We start from the raw sequence: 15,506 nt of genomic DNA on the forward strand, positions 1-15,506 counted from the left end.
GCTTTCACATCATTCATTGAAGAAATCACCCTTTCCCAATTGTGTATTTTTGTAATACTTGTTGAAAATATGTTGGATATATACATGTAGGTGTTTTTCTGAGCTCCCTATCCTATTGCATTCATCTACATGTCTGTCTTTATGCCAGCACCAAACTGTTTTAATTATTATAGCTTTGTAATATATTTTGAATTAGGAATTGTGATGTCTCCAGCTTTGTTTTTCTCTCTCATGGATATACTGTGTATCCCCATGAATTTTAGGATTGTTCTTTTTTTCCCTGTTTCCATAAAAAATGCTACTGGAGTTTTAATAGGAGCACATTGAATCTATAGATGGACTTCAGTAAAATGAACATGTTATTAACATTGTCTTCCATTCCAAGAATACAAAATGTCTATTTACTTATGTCTTCTTTAATTTCTTTCAGTAATATTTTGTAGTTTTCAGTGTACCAGTATTTTAACTCTTTGGTTAAGTTTATATCTAACTATTGTATTCTTTTTGAAGCAATTGTAAATGAGATTGCTTGCTTAATTTCTTTTTCATATAGTTTGCTGTTAGTACATAGAAACACAATTTACTTTTGTGTATTGATTTTGTATCCTACAAATGAATTCATTTATTAGATGTAAAAGCTGTTTGTGGAGTCTTTAGGGTTTTTACGTATAAGATGATCTCATCTGCAAACAGGAATAAGTTTACTTTCTCTTTCCTAATTTGGAGGAATTAATAGTTAAGCCTAATTGATCTAGCTAGGACTTCCACTACTACGTTGACTAGAAGTGGTGAATGTAAACATCTCTTGTTCCTGATCTTAAGAGAAAAAGCTTTCAGCTTTCCCCGCCTAAGTATAATATTAGCTATGAGCCTTGTGTGCCTTCAATATATGGTTTATATGTTGAGGTAAATTCCTTCTATACCTTGTCAATAGTTTTTATCATAAAAGTGTGTTGAATTTTTTCACATGGTTTTTCTGCATCTATAAAGATGAGCATGTGACTCTTTCCCTTCATTTTGTTAGTGTGGTGTATCATATTAATTGATTTACATATGTTAAACCATTCTTGTATCCCAGATAAATCCCACTTGGTCATGGTGTCTGATCCTCTTATTGTATTGTTGAATTTTTTTTTCCAGTGATTTACAGAGGACTTTCCCATGGATTTTGTTACAGATATTGATTTATAGTTTACCTTTCTTGTAGTGGAAGGCTTGATATTGTTAAATATTCATTCTGACTTGAAGGTATCTATAGAGTCAATGCAATTCTATCAAAACCCCAATGGCTTTTGTTTTTTTACAGAAATAGAAATAGCAAGCCTAAAATTTATGTGGAAACATAAAAGACCCATAATAGCTAAACCAATCTTGAGAAAGAAGGACAAAGCTGGAGACTTCACAATTCCTGATTAAAAATATATTATGAAGCTCCAGTAATTAAAATAGTATTGTATGGCATAAATAGAGACATACAGATCAATGGACTAGGATAGAGGGCCAGAAATAAACCCACACATATATCTTTGACAAGGCTGCCAAGAATACACAATGGGGAAAGGATAGTTTCCTCAACAAATCATTTTGTGAAAATTGGATATCCACATGCAAAAGAATGAAATTGAACTTCTATCTTATGCCATACATGAAAATCAACATAAAGTGGACTGAAGACTTAAATGTATGACTTGTAATTGTAAAACTCCTAGAAGAAAAAAAGGGAAAAATCTTCTTGACAATGATTTCTTCAACACCAAAAGCACTGGCAACAAAGCAAAAGCAGACAAATAGGACTACATCAAACTAAAATGATTCTGCACAGCAAAGAAAAGAAACAACATATTAAAAAGGCAATCTATTGCACTCCAGTATTATTGCCTGGAAAATTCCATGGAGAGAGGAGCCTGGTGGGCTATAGTCCCTGGGGTCCCAAAGAGTCAGACATGACTGAGCATGCACACACACACACTGAAGTTCACTGAGCTCAGTCAAGAATTTTCTTAAAAAAAAAAGGCAATCTATGGAATGGGAGAAAATATTTGGAAACCATATATCTAAGGGCTTAATTTCCAAAATATACAAGAAACTTCTCTGCTCAGTAGTAAAAATAATGAAAAACAAACAAACAAAAAAACCATATAGCGATTAAAAAGAATGGTCAAAGGACTTGCATAGACATGTTCTCAAAGAAGTCATAAAAATGGCAAACAGGTATATAAAAGAATTCTCCACATCACTAATTATCAGGGAAATCCAAATCTTAACCATAATAAGATATCACTTCACTCCTGTTTAGAGAGCTATTCTCAAAGAAACAAAAGATGATTAGTATTGGCAAGAATGTAGAGAAACCGGACCCACAGCAAACTGTTAGGAATTAAAATGATTTAGTCACTATGGAAAACTACCATATGATCCAGCAATCTCACTTCTGGCTATATGTTCAAAATAATTGAAATCAGGTTCTTGAAGAGATATCAGTACTCTCATATTCATTGTAGCATTATTCCCAATTAGCCGTGATAATTGAAACAATCTAAATGTCTGAGGATGGATAAAGGGATAAAGAAAATGTGGCATGTATTTTTTTGTATACACACACACACACACACACACACACACACACAAGAATATTATTCAGCCCTAAAAAGAATGGGAATTCTGCCATATGTGATGACATGGATAAATCTGGAGGACATTTGCTACTTAAAATAATGTAGTCACAGAAGGACAAATTCTATATTTGTATGAATATGAGGTGTCTCAACTAGTCAAACTCATAAACAGAGAGCAGAATGGTGATTCCAGAGAGAATCACCAGAGAAAACAGGGAGCTGCTTTTCTATAGCTATAAAGTTTCATTTACATAAGATATGAATAAGTCCTAGAAACTTGTACAACAATAAGCCTACAGCTAAGATTAGTATATTGTGCCTTTAAAATTTAATTAGCCTCCAATTAAAATAAATAAATACATTAAAAAACAAATAAATAAAAGGAAAAAAAATTAAGTACAGAGCTCATGGTGTTTTTGCCAGTTAAAAAACTAAGGCTGAGGTCTCACCTAAAAGAAGAAATTTTTCTTTACAAACTTCAGACCTACAAGCCCTATCCAAAGACAGCTTTGGTCTATGTCCACAAGTTCAAGCCTACCCATGATGTTTGAACCTGAATGCCTGGAGTTGCTTAGCCAGCCTTCGCAATTACATAATGCAATTCTTATAATAAATTTCTTAATAATAATTTATCTCTTACTGGTTATGCTTCTCTTATTGAACCCTGACTGATACAAGGAGTAATAGTTAGATTCTGTATTCTTCAATTGGAGTGATTCTGATGATAAATTATGCTTAAGAAAGCAAGTTAAAGAGTAATATGTATAGTATAATTTTTATATTTTAGTATAATATTTATATTTTTATAAATAAAATCTTATGTGTATATGTTTATATGAAGTTCAGATTAGTATGAAAAGAAACAATCAAATTAATACTGATTATCTTACACAGAATAGGAGCAACAGAGAAGGGAACAGAATGCTAAACTTTATTATATTTCCATAAGTGGAAATGGTTATTATGACTATGTATTTTATAATTAAAAAGTAAAAATAAAAAACAAAAATTATAGTAAATCCACATGACAGCCATAAAAATAATGATTAAAATAGTAAATGATTTAAAGAAATGATAATGATATAATTTTAAGTGACAAAGATATAAATTTATATCTGTCATGAAGTGGCAGAGGTTGGGGGAGACAAAAATAAAGATTCAGGCACTCTAATTTTTTTTTTTTTAATTTAGACACATAGGAAAGAAGATGGGAAGGAAATATACCAAAGTATTTATAAAATTTATCTCTGGGTAATATGTTCATGTGTGATTTTTAGGTGTTTTTTTCCTTGTATTTTTGTGTTTTTTCCCCAAAATTGCTTTCAAAGAAAATGACTTACTGTTACACTCAGACAAAATTCTTAATATTTTTAAAAAGATGACCCTTGGGAAGCAATTTCTGGAAGCTTTTCTACAGTGTGGGGGATATGTTGGAACCAGAGTGAATGGTATTAATCTTCTAGTTGATCTAGGGTCTGCAAAAAGCACACTAAAACAATTCCTCTAATAGCACTAACAATCTAGGCAGTGTCAGAGATTGTTGGTTCCTTCCATTAGAAGAAGCAGCCAGTAGAATTTCTGTCATGATTCTACATCAGGTCCTAAAGCGGTGCCCAAATGCTAAAAGCAAACTGAATTCAATGGGACTTAAAGTGAATTATCAATAAGTACTCTACCCCAAACCTGAGAAGACTTAGATAAGACTACGCAGTGTCTTTCTGATGATTCTTCCTTGCCTCTGGACCATTTCAATTCCCAATACTTCAGATAGGAGAATATATTTATACCAGGACTCAAATGGTAGGTCCATTTTTTAGAGGCAGTTTCTTCCAACTTGAATACAGATGTTTTGAGGTATAATTCTCCTCCCTTAGGGGTGAGGCAATACCAGAAACTCTGGTATCTTCTCAAGGAATTTCAAAGCCTGGCTTATTGTATTTTTATGTCAGAAAGGCAGGACCACGAGCAGGAGACGAGATAGTACTTTGTAAACCACAAGGTTAAATGCTGAATCCCACAGTTGGAAAGCAGTATAAAAAGTATCTCTACCAGCTATATTTCCTTTGGAAAGGAGAATAACTTATTTCAAATAAAAGAGTATGGTTTAGTGTGATTCTACATCATACAAATGGTCCTGGTTTTAAATCATGCAAGTGGCCCTATTTTATTTTCTATAATTTATTTTAAAATACTTTTATATAGAGAACATGATATATACAAGAACATTAATAGGGACATTTAGTTAACACCTAAAGTTATCTAATCAGGAATACACACTCAAGAAGTGATTTGTTAACATATTGAACATTCAGAGGTCTTTGCTCAAGAGGCCACAACTACCAGCAGTTCAGTCACCCTAATTCAGGAGGCCTAATTAGTCTAATACATGTATGTGCCCTCTGCACAAATGTCATATAGGCACTTTAGCCTTCACAAGAACTGGGTATAAGAATCCAGTGAACCCTATAGCCTATATATATATACTTCAGAAGGAAGCCTGAAATTTAAGATTGAAAATGGGTACTATATTTTGGCCTACTCAGAGGATTTTGTCACTAGACTTTGACTAAGAAGTTAGCTGAAAGTGAAAGTCCGTCAGCCGCATCCGACTATTTGCAACCCCATGGACTGTATATAGTCCATTGAATTCTCCAGGCCAGAATACTGGAGTAGGTGCCCGTTCCCTTCTCCAAAATTACCAAATCTGCCTCGACTAACCTAAACTTTTCACAGAAGATGCTGTCATGTATCTAAGGACAGAGTTGCGACTTCGTTGAAATTACAGAACAGGCTGTATGACTGCTTTTGTGTTTGTTTGCTAATACACTTTTGTATGTTTGGGAGAATTGAGCCTGAGGTTTGATTTAAGTGTAACAATCTCACCTAGTAGTGATAATGTAGGGGAAATCAACCTCTAAGTATCACTTAACTCTGACTAATAGAAACTATTGTTATCTGCCAAAAGAACCTAATAATAGGAAACCACCAAAGTGGATTATGTCAGTTTGCAACACAAATCTCTTTGCCTCTAGAAAAGTGAAAACTAATTTAACTCTTCTATGTTCTTCATAGCCATATTCTTCTTTCTCCTCTCAGGTCACTTACCAATTTTTTCATCTTCCTGTACCATTTTCCTCTCTTCTCTGAAAGCTCTGAGCCAGCGTATCTTCTCCTCCAATTTCTTGGCAAAGAATAGATGTATCTCCTCAGTCTCTTTGTTGTGAAGCTTGAAGGCATTTTTCATGCTTACATTAAAGTCATCATCTCTGCCATCTTCAATGTCCACTACCTCATATTTATCCATATCAATGCGGCCTTTGTAGTACAGGATGTCTCTCCGGATCAGGTCCTAGACAGAAAGAAAGAGAAGGCTTTTTTGTTGGAGGTATGTGGAGAGTGAGTAAAAGGACAGTTGGCACATAGGTACAGCAGAATGCTAACATTGCCATTGTTCTGGTGTATCAGTGAGAGGTGCTTTGGCTTAAATCTGGGCAGGTTACCTTAGCTTATGACACTAACAGTTGACTAACTACATGCTATTAGAGAAATGCTCTGGCCTACATCCATGGATTTTGTCTCAGACCTCAGCCTCAATGCACATATGTGTTTACAACAAGACTGCTGATGTGAAGCTGGAAGCAGCAAGCTGCACAAGCACTGCTACAAAGGGCTTTTCCTCTTCCAAAATATTTGCAAGCCTTCCAGAAGTATGAAATGAACTGACTAGTTGCTGAAGTATACTCAGGAATCTAAGTAGGCCGTTGAGACTGGCATATCAGAGGGGGGATGAGTGATAAGAGTAGCTAGGTAGCCACAGGCCAGGAAGGATTACCTAGGGAAAGTTAAACACTTAGAATTCTGAGGGTTTTTTTGGAAAAGGACTTGTCTAGCAGGAGAAATGTAGGGAAAGTGAATAAAAAGCTTCATATGTTGACATGGATGAATCTCACAAATCTTATTGCATGAGAAAAACAAAAGTTGTATGTCAGGAAGCATTTAACAAGAGGCTCCCTGTGTGCTGTTTTGGGTCTGTCAGGAACCCTCTGGCCCTTATTGATTCCTGAATATTCAGGAATTAAGAGGAGAGGCACACCTTTCCCTGGGCTGAGGAATCCAGGCATTTCTCATTACAGTGATAAGTACCATCTTCCTGCTTATGAAAAGGTGATTGTTTGCAACTCTCTCTTTGGTAGGATCCTCTTATGTTTTGTAAATCTGGAATTTTAATCTTTATCTTTGCTGAGAATAACTACAGTATATACGCCCATGTCATGTTTTAAAACACAGTTGCTCCATTAGAGCTTTGGTCCCCGTGTCTGTCTGTCTGTCTGTCTTTCTTTCTTTCTATTCTTTCTGTCTTTCTCTCTCTCTCTCTATTTCTGGCTAATTCCTTGGAGCACGGAGGCCCGCTGAGCTCACTTTCTTGCCCAGGCTTCTAGGACCCTCTCAAGAAGGCGCACTGTGCCTTCACCCACTCGAGAGGGCACCCGGTGCCTACATGCAGCAGCGCGAGCCCTAAGAACAGGACTCTAGTGGCTTCCCACGTAAACTAGGGGATATCAGCCTCTTTCTCTCTCTCACTTTCTTATCGTCGACTCCAGACCACCAGGTTCTGGTCCATTAAAGGACCAACAGTTGTAGCTGGATACAAAGAATATATTGCCTATCCATTATGATTGATATTTTATTCTTGGGTATACGGAATTGAATTAAACCCAGTACATTAGACATTCATAATTACTCAATGTATAGTGCCCTTATATTTCTATTCATTTACTTGCTTACTTACTTTTAATGATGTATTAAGTTTTGGTGAATGCACTGCCCATTCTAAAACCTATAACACTAAGGCAGCCCACGTATTAAATCACATGCTCATAATTACCCTGCTTTCTATTTTATGTAATTTTATCTCATCTACATGTATTCTGTTATATAAAGTTTAAAAATACAAAACAATGCCACAGACTATTTAGGGATGTATACAAAAATTATGAGAAAAATACAACAATGATACATGCCAAATTCAAGGGAGTACAAAGAGGAGAATGGGGACAAGAGAGAAAGAGGGGAAATAGACGGAAGAGGGAGAGAAGGAAGACTATATTTATAATGATTTATTTCTTAAATTGAATGGTTTGCCTTGCAAACAAGCCGAGATCATTTTGTCATTATTGACATTGCATCCAAATACTGCATTTCAGAATCTTTTGTTGAATATGAGGGCTACTCCACTTCTTCTAAGGGATACAAAATAAAGCAGGGCAAAGGCTAATAGAGTTTTGCCAAGAGAATGCACTGGTCATAGAAAACACCCTCTTCCAACAACACAAGAGATGACTCTACACATGACTCTACACTCTACACATCACCAGATGGTCAATCCTGAAATCAGATTGATTATATTCTTTGCAGCCAAAGATGGAAAAGCTCTATACAGTCAGCAAAAACAAGACTTGGAGCTGACTGTGGCTCAGATCATGAATTCCTTATTGCCAAATTCAGACTTAATTTGAAGAAAGTAGGAGAAACCATTAGACCATTCAGGTATGACCTAAATCAAATCCCTTACGATTATACAGTGGAAGTGACAAACAGATTCAAGGGATTCGATCTGATGGACAGAGTGCCTGAAGAACTATGGATGGAGGTTCATGACATTGTATAGGAAGCAGTGATCAAGACCATCCTCAAGAAAAAGAAATGCAAAAGGCAAAAGGGTTGTCTGAGGAGGCCTTACAAATAGCTGAGAAAAGGAGAGAAGCTAAAGGCAAAGGAGAAAAAAAAAAAAGATATACCCATTTGAATGCAGAGTTCCAAGTGGCAAGGAGAATAAGAAAGCCTTCCTCAGTGATCAATGCAAAGAAATAGAGGAAAACAATAGGATGGGAGAGACTAGAGATCTCTTCAAGAAAATTAGAGATACCAAGGGAACATTTCATGCAAAGTGAAAGTGAAGTCACTCAGTCGTGTTCTCTTTGCATGTCAGTCGTAACTCTTTGCGACCCCATGGACTGTAGCCTACCAGACTCCTCTGTCCATGGGATTTTCCAGGCAAGGGTACATGGGCACAATAAAGGACAGAAATGGTATGGACCTAACAGAAACAGAAGATATTAAGAAGAGGTGGCAAGAATATACAGAACTATACAAACAAGATCTTAATGACCCATATAACCATGATAGTGTGATCATTCACCTAGAGCCAGACATCCTGGAATGTGAAGTCAAGTGGGCCTTAGGAAGCAATACTACCAACAAAGCTAGTGGAGGTGATGGGATTCCAGTTGAGCTATTTCAAGTCCTAATAGATGATGCTTTGAAAGTGTTGTACTCAATATCCCAGCAAATCTGGAAAACTCAGCAGTGGCCACAGGGCTGGAAAAGGTCAGTTTTCATTCCAGTCCCAAAGAAAAGCAAAGCCAAGGAATGTTCAAACTACTGCACAGTTGCCCTCATCTCACACGCTAGCAAAGTAATGCTCAAAATTCTTCAAGCCAGGCTTCAACAGTACATGAACACTGAACTTTCAGATGTTCAAGCTGGATTTAGAAAAGGCAGAGGAACCAGAGATCAAATTGCCAACATCCGTTGGGTCATGGAGAAAGCAAGAGCATCCCAGAAAAACATCTACGTATGCATTGTTGATTATACCAAAGCCTTTGAATGTGTGGATCACAACAAACTGTGGAAAATTCTTCAAGAGATGGGAATACCAGACCACCTTACCTGCCTCCTGAGAAATCTGTATGCAGGTCAAGAAGCAACAGTTAGAGCTGGACATGGAACAATAGACTGGTTCCAAATTGGGAAAGGAGTACGTCAAGGCTGTATATTGTCAGCAATTCCTGCTTACTTAACTTACATGCAGAGTCCATCATGCAAACTGCCAGGCTGGATGAAGCAAAATTTGGAATCAGGATTGCCGGGAGAAATATCAATAACCTCAGATATGCAGATGATGCCACCCTTATGGCAGAAAGTGAAGAACTAAAGAGCCTCTTGATGAAAGGGAAAGAGGAGAGTGAAAAAGCTGGCTTAAACTCAACATTCAAAAAACTAAGATCATGGCATCCGGTCGCATCACATAATGGCAAATAAATGGGGAAACAATGGAAACAGAGACAGACTTTATTTTCTTGGGCTCCAAAATTACTGCAGATGGTGACTGCAGTCATGAAATTAAAAGATGTTTGTTCCATGGAAGAAAAGCTATGACCAACCTAGACAGAATATTATAAAGCAGAGACATTACTTTGTCAACAAAGGTCCCTCTAGTCAAAGCTATGGTTTTTCCAGTAGTCATGTATGGATGTGAGAGTTGGACTATAAAGAAAGTTGAGCACCAAAGAATTGATGCTTTTGAACTGTGGTGTTGGGAAATACTCTTGAGAGTCCCTTGGACTGCAAGGAGATCAAACCAGTCCATCCAAAAGGAAATCAATACTGAATGTTCATTGGAATGACTGATGCTGAAGCTGAGGCTCCAATACTTTGGCCACCTGATGCAAAGAACTGACTCATTGGAAAAGACCCTGATGCTTGGAATGATTGAAGGTGGGAGGAGAAGGGGATGACAGAGGATGAAATGGTTGAATGGTGTCACCGACTCAATGGACATGAGTTTGAGCAAGCTCTGGGTGTTGGTGATGGACAGGGAAGCCTGGTGTGCTTCAGTCCATGGGGTCGCAAAGAGATGGACACAACTGAGCGACTGAACTAAACTGACCTCATATTCCCAGGTCTTCCTAGGTGGCACTGTGGTAAAGAACCCACCTGCCAATGTAGGAGACCTAAGAGACATGGGTTTGATCCCTGGGTCAGAAATATCCCCTGGAGGAGGGCATGGCAACCCACTCTAGTATACATGCCTGGAGAATTCCATGAATAGAGGAGCCTGATGGGATATATATAGTTCATAGGGTCTCAGAGAGTTGGACATGACTGAAGGGACTTAGCACACATATACTCACATTCCCAATCCTAAGTCTTCACACTGCATGGTAAACAGAGCTTTTCTGTAGGGCTGGGATTCTTTAAGGATTCTCAGCATAGCTCTGTCAATCTCAAAACCCTAGGTTGCCAAATACATCATGGTGTTCTTTTCCTTACATAACGATTATGCATATAAATAATCTTTTGCATAGAGATTGGTTCTAATCCATTGGGCAATCCTGGTATCAAGTTTACAAGAAGGAGATAGGTCTACTATACAGAGTGTAACAATGTAGTTACAAGCCTGTTTCAGAGTTTGGATTCCTTTTACCATACTCAAAGTGGACAAGTTCAGTCCTGGCAAAATAATGGGGTGGCTCCTTGATGGTTCAGCAGGTTAAGAATCCATCTGTCTGCAACACAGGAAACACAGGAGATGTGGGTTCAATCCCTGGGTCAGGAAGATTCCCTGAGTAGGAAATGGCAATCTACTCCAGTATTCTTGCCTGGAAAATTCCATGGAGAGAGGAGCCTGGTGGGCTACAGTCCAAAGGGCCATAAAAAGTCGGACATGACTGAGCGACTAAGCATGCATGCACACCCATGAACTAACTTCTATAATACCTAGGAACACTTTGTGAAATATGCATAAAAGTAGGCCCTGTCAAACTAACTACAAAAGCAGGACAAGCTGAGGAGAATGTATCAATGTAATCTACTTTGATCCTGTAAAGGCTTGAAACCTGCCTTACAATACATAATACACATACACATAGACCTGGACCACACTGCTAATAGGTGTGTGCCCACCTGGCTAGAATATAGGCAGATTCAACCCTCCCTCTTCCTAACTTCAGCCTGCTGCTTCCTTTCCCTCTGTATTAGTGTGTCATAAACATTGTTAGCCTTCAAAACATTTAATAGTTTTCAAAAATGGAAAGGATGCACACGATCTTAGAGCTAAATTAAAAGCATCAACTGAACCTCCTATTGTTTCTTTAGGTATCTGAAGATAATAATGAATGACAGAGAATTCTGTCTCTGTGGCAGGGGAATAGGACTAGAGGGATGTGTCATTAAAATTCTCCCTTTTCCTGTTCTTTCTGGCTCCCCAGAGGGTTGAATGTGAGCATTCAGACATCAGATTAGTCATAAAGCTAAGTGTAGGGATGTGATAGAAATGATTAAGAATGACCCACTGTTCAAAAAACTGACCAGAAAGGGTAGCTAAGGCCAATAAGCAGCAAAGAATGGTGGAAAGAACATCAGTTAGAGTCTAAAGTTCTGAGTTTGAATTTTAGCTGCTTAACCTCCTAGCTGTGTGGTACTGGGCAAATGAATTAGCCTTGCTGAGCCTCAACTTCCAACTATAAAACTAGGAGAGCCATATTTACCTTGTAAGATTGTTATAAAGCTCAAATCTAAACATGCAGTATCCAGGTTATGAGGCTAGCCTTACCTGATAAACATTGTGCTGAGCTTTCTTGCTTTCAGACCAGTGTTTCATAGATCTTAAAAACTCCTCTTGATAAATGTAAAAAACCCACTGCCTCCTTTAGTTCATTTGAACTTTCAAAGTAAGTTAAATATTGTGACTGAAAATAATTAAAGTAAAAGCATCTCTGAATGTTTTAAAATTTACATAGCTACCCCACTATTTCTGGAAATTTCATAAACCTTTTCAGGGCAGGAGTGGCATTAGTGGTGGGTGGCAAATACCATTTGCTACTCACTCACCAAAATCACAGATCTATACCTGGGCTCACACTATTATCCCCTCCCTGACCCAAAGAAGCCTTCTATTCCAGTCCTTTCAGACTTTAAGATCAAATTCACACATTCTTCTTCCTCAAAGCAGCCTCCATGACTGCATCCTCTAGATCACATCATTACAGTTTTCCTTTTCTGAATGCTAGAACTGACTATGAAGACTATGAAGACACTTATGAAGACAACTATAAAGACTATGAAGACAACTGGCATTCAATTACCATCCTAATTAATTTGCATGAGTTTTGTTTTATATGTTTTATTGCTAATTTTGTCTGTCCATTCAGGTTGTGCCCCGTACGGAGCTTTCCTTGGTTTTGCCTCACTTAGGAGTTATCCAGGGAAGGAGAGCTGATAAGGGCTCAAATGTTTTTTCTGCTCAGCTTCTACACATAGCAAGGGTACAAAGCTCTTCTGAGCCCTAGTTGCCTGTGGGGCTATTGGGACTGGGATGCCCACATGCCAATTGTTAATAGTGATCTGAGTGCTTTCAAAGGCACATGGTGAATAGGTGCACACTACAGATGTTATTTGGGTCTTCACAATTTCTCTGTCTAAATGGGGTCATTTCTAATAGGATGGCCACCTTCCTCCTTTTCCTTTCTGCTCATCCAAGTTGGAGGAGATTAAGGGAGCTAGTGCTTCTCTAGGATGGTCCTGGCATCTGCAGTCAAGCACTCTGACCCTGGCTCTAGCAGTGTCTCCAGCAAGGAGTTTATCCCCATCCCTGACATTATGTGATTGAAACAGCTGGGAGCTGTTTGAACTTGGCCTCACTGGGTATTCATGGGGTTTACTGAAACACTACAGTACATTTTGTACTGCAGATGCTGCAGTCTGGGGAATGCAACTGTTCAGGATTGCAGTTTGCTTCCCTTGCTTGTCAGCAAGGTTCTCCCTACCTCTTTTGAGGGGGCCCTGGCTACTTACCTCTAGCCTGACAACCCTGGTTTTTTCTTCAGATTCTGGGGAAGGCACACAGTGCTAGGACTGGATTTGTCTTTATCATTATAGCACTGCAGCATCTAGAGTACATTCTTTTTTTAATTAATATATTTTAACTGGAGGCTAATTACTTTACAACATTGTAGTGGTTTTTAAACATTGACATGAATCAGCCATAACAACAACGACAACAGTGAACACTTAAACAACAGACATTATGCAGCAGACACTACTCTAAATGCTTTCCCCCAGCTTTACTGAGGTATAAATAACAAAACTTATATATATTTAAGGTATACAATGTGATGGGGCTTTTTTCATTTATTTCAATGTGATGTTTTTATATAGGTATGTATTATGTAATGATCATCACAATCAAGTTAATTAACATATCCATCATCTCACATTGTTGTCTTTTTTTGAGATGAGAAAATACTTCAGATCTATTTTCTTAGCAAATTTCAATTATACAATACAGTGTTGCTAACTATAGTCACCATATGTATAATACATTAGCTATCCAGAACTCATTTATCCTACATAACTAAAAGATTTTACCCTTTGACCAATGTCTCCCCATTTTCTCCACCCAAATGAGCAAATGAGCCCCTGGCAACCACCATTCTACTCTCTACCTTTATGAGTTGGACTATTTTAAATTCCACATATAAATGAGATAATACAGTATTTGTCTTTCTCTGCCTTATTTTACATAGCATAATGTCTTCCAGCTTCAACCATGTTGTTGGGCACAGCAGTGTTTCTTTCTTATTCAAATACTGAATAACATCACATTGTGTATATGTGTGTGTGTTTGATGTTACCTTTATGTGTTCATCCCCTGGCAGCTACACTTTGCATTTATTAACTTAAATCATCCTCACAATCTTACAAGTTAGGTACTGTTATAATCCCATTTTATGAGAAACTGTGGACATAGAGCAGTTAAGAAACTTGCCCAGGAATAAAAGCTACCATTTATGGCATGGCTGGGATTTGAGTCTAAGCTATCTGACTCTAAAAATCTGTTCTTGTTTTAACCACTGTGTATACAGCCATGAAATTAAAAGACGCTTATTCCTTGGCAGGAAAGTTATGATCAACATAGACAGCATATTAAAAAGCAGAGACATTATTTTGCCAATAAAGGTCCATCTAGTCAAGGCTATGGGTTTTCCAGTAGTCATGTATGGATGTGAGAGTTGGACTATAAAGAAAGCTGAGTGCTGAAGAATTGATGCTTTTGAACTGTGGTGGTGGAGAAGACTCTTGTGAGTCCCTTGGACTGCAAAGACCAGTCTGTCCTAAAGGAAGTCATTCCTGAGTATTCATTGGAAGGACTGATGTTGATGCTGAAACTCCAATACTGTGGCCACCTGATGTGAAGAACTGACTCATTTGTAAAGACCCTTATGCTGGGAAAGATTAAAGGCAGGAGAAGAAGGTGATGACAGAGGATGAGATGGTTGGATGACATCACCAACTCAATGGACATGAGTTTGGGTAAACTCTGGGAGTTGGTGATGGACAGGGAGGCCTGGCGTGCTACAGTCCATGGGGTCTCAAAGAGTTGGACACAACTGAGTGACTGAACTGATACTGCCTCTGAATAAAAACTTCCTGAATGAATGATTACTAAATATTTACTGTGTGCTAGGCCCTATAACTCTATTACCTCATTTAACACTGAGGTACAACACACTTGTACATGTACATGTACTTGCATGAGGTACAACAGCATACAACACGTCCCTTGCATGTAGATACTATTATGATTCCCATTTTGCAAATGAGGGAATAATAAAAGGCACCCAGGAGGTGTCCAAGGTTACATAGCTGATGGGAAAAAGGAAATTGGTAGTCTCTTGTCTGGCTCTGGAACCCGTGATCTTAACATTATAGTTCACTGCATCCCATTACTTCAAGTGATCTCCTCAAAGCCTCCTGAAGTGAATTCTATCACCAGGATGACTTGATACTGATAAGAATAAAGACTTAAAGAACTAGCACAAGGTTAAGCAAATTAGTAAGAGACAGTTGAGTCTTGGACTCAGGTGTTCTTTTTTTAAATCCACTGGTTTTGGAGAGAGGAGCTAAGATGGCAGAGGAATAGGACAGGGAGACCACTTTCTCCCCCAGAAATTCATCAAAAGAACATTTGAACACTGAGCAAACTCCACAAAACAACTTGTGATCACTAGCAGAGGACATCAGACACCCAGAAAAATAGCCCATTGTCTT

General features: G+C 38.0%; 1 protein-coding gene across 8 annotated transcripts in view; it reads right to left on the minus strand.

Moving 5' to 3' along the window:
* ARHGEF9 (Cdc42 guanine nucleotide exchange factor 9) overlaps positions 1-15,506 on the minus strand; it is a 396,118-nt gene that overhangs the window by 67,514 nt on the left and 313,098 nt on the right. For all 8 annotated transcript variants that reach the window (XM_070461884.1, XM_070461883.1, XM_070461885.1 and 5 more), the window contains one exon: positions 5,721-5,964. In XM_070461884.1, the coding sequence (XP_070317985.1) occupies positions 5,721-5,964 (244 nt within the window). The remainder of the gene's footprint in view (positions 1-5,720; positions 5,965-15,506) is intronic.

The sequence above is a fragment of the Odocoileus virginianus genome, chromosome X (genome assembly GCF_023699985.2).
Source record: "Odocoileus virginianus isolate 20LAN1187 ecotype Illinois chromosome X, Ovbor_1.2, whole genome shotgun sequence".
Classification (NCBI taxonomy): domain Eukaryota; kingdom Metazoa; phylum Chordata; class Mammalia; order Artiodactyla; family Cervidae; genus Odocoileus; species Odocoileus virginianus.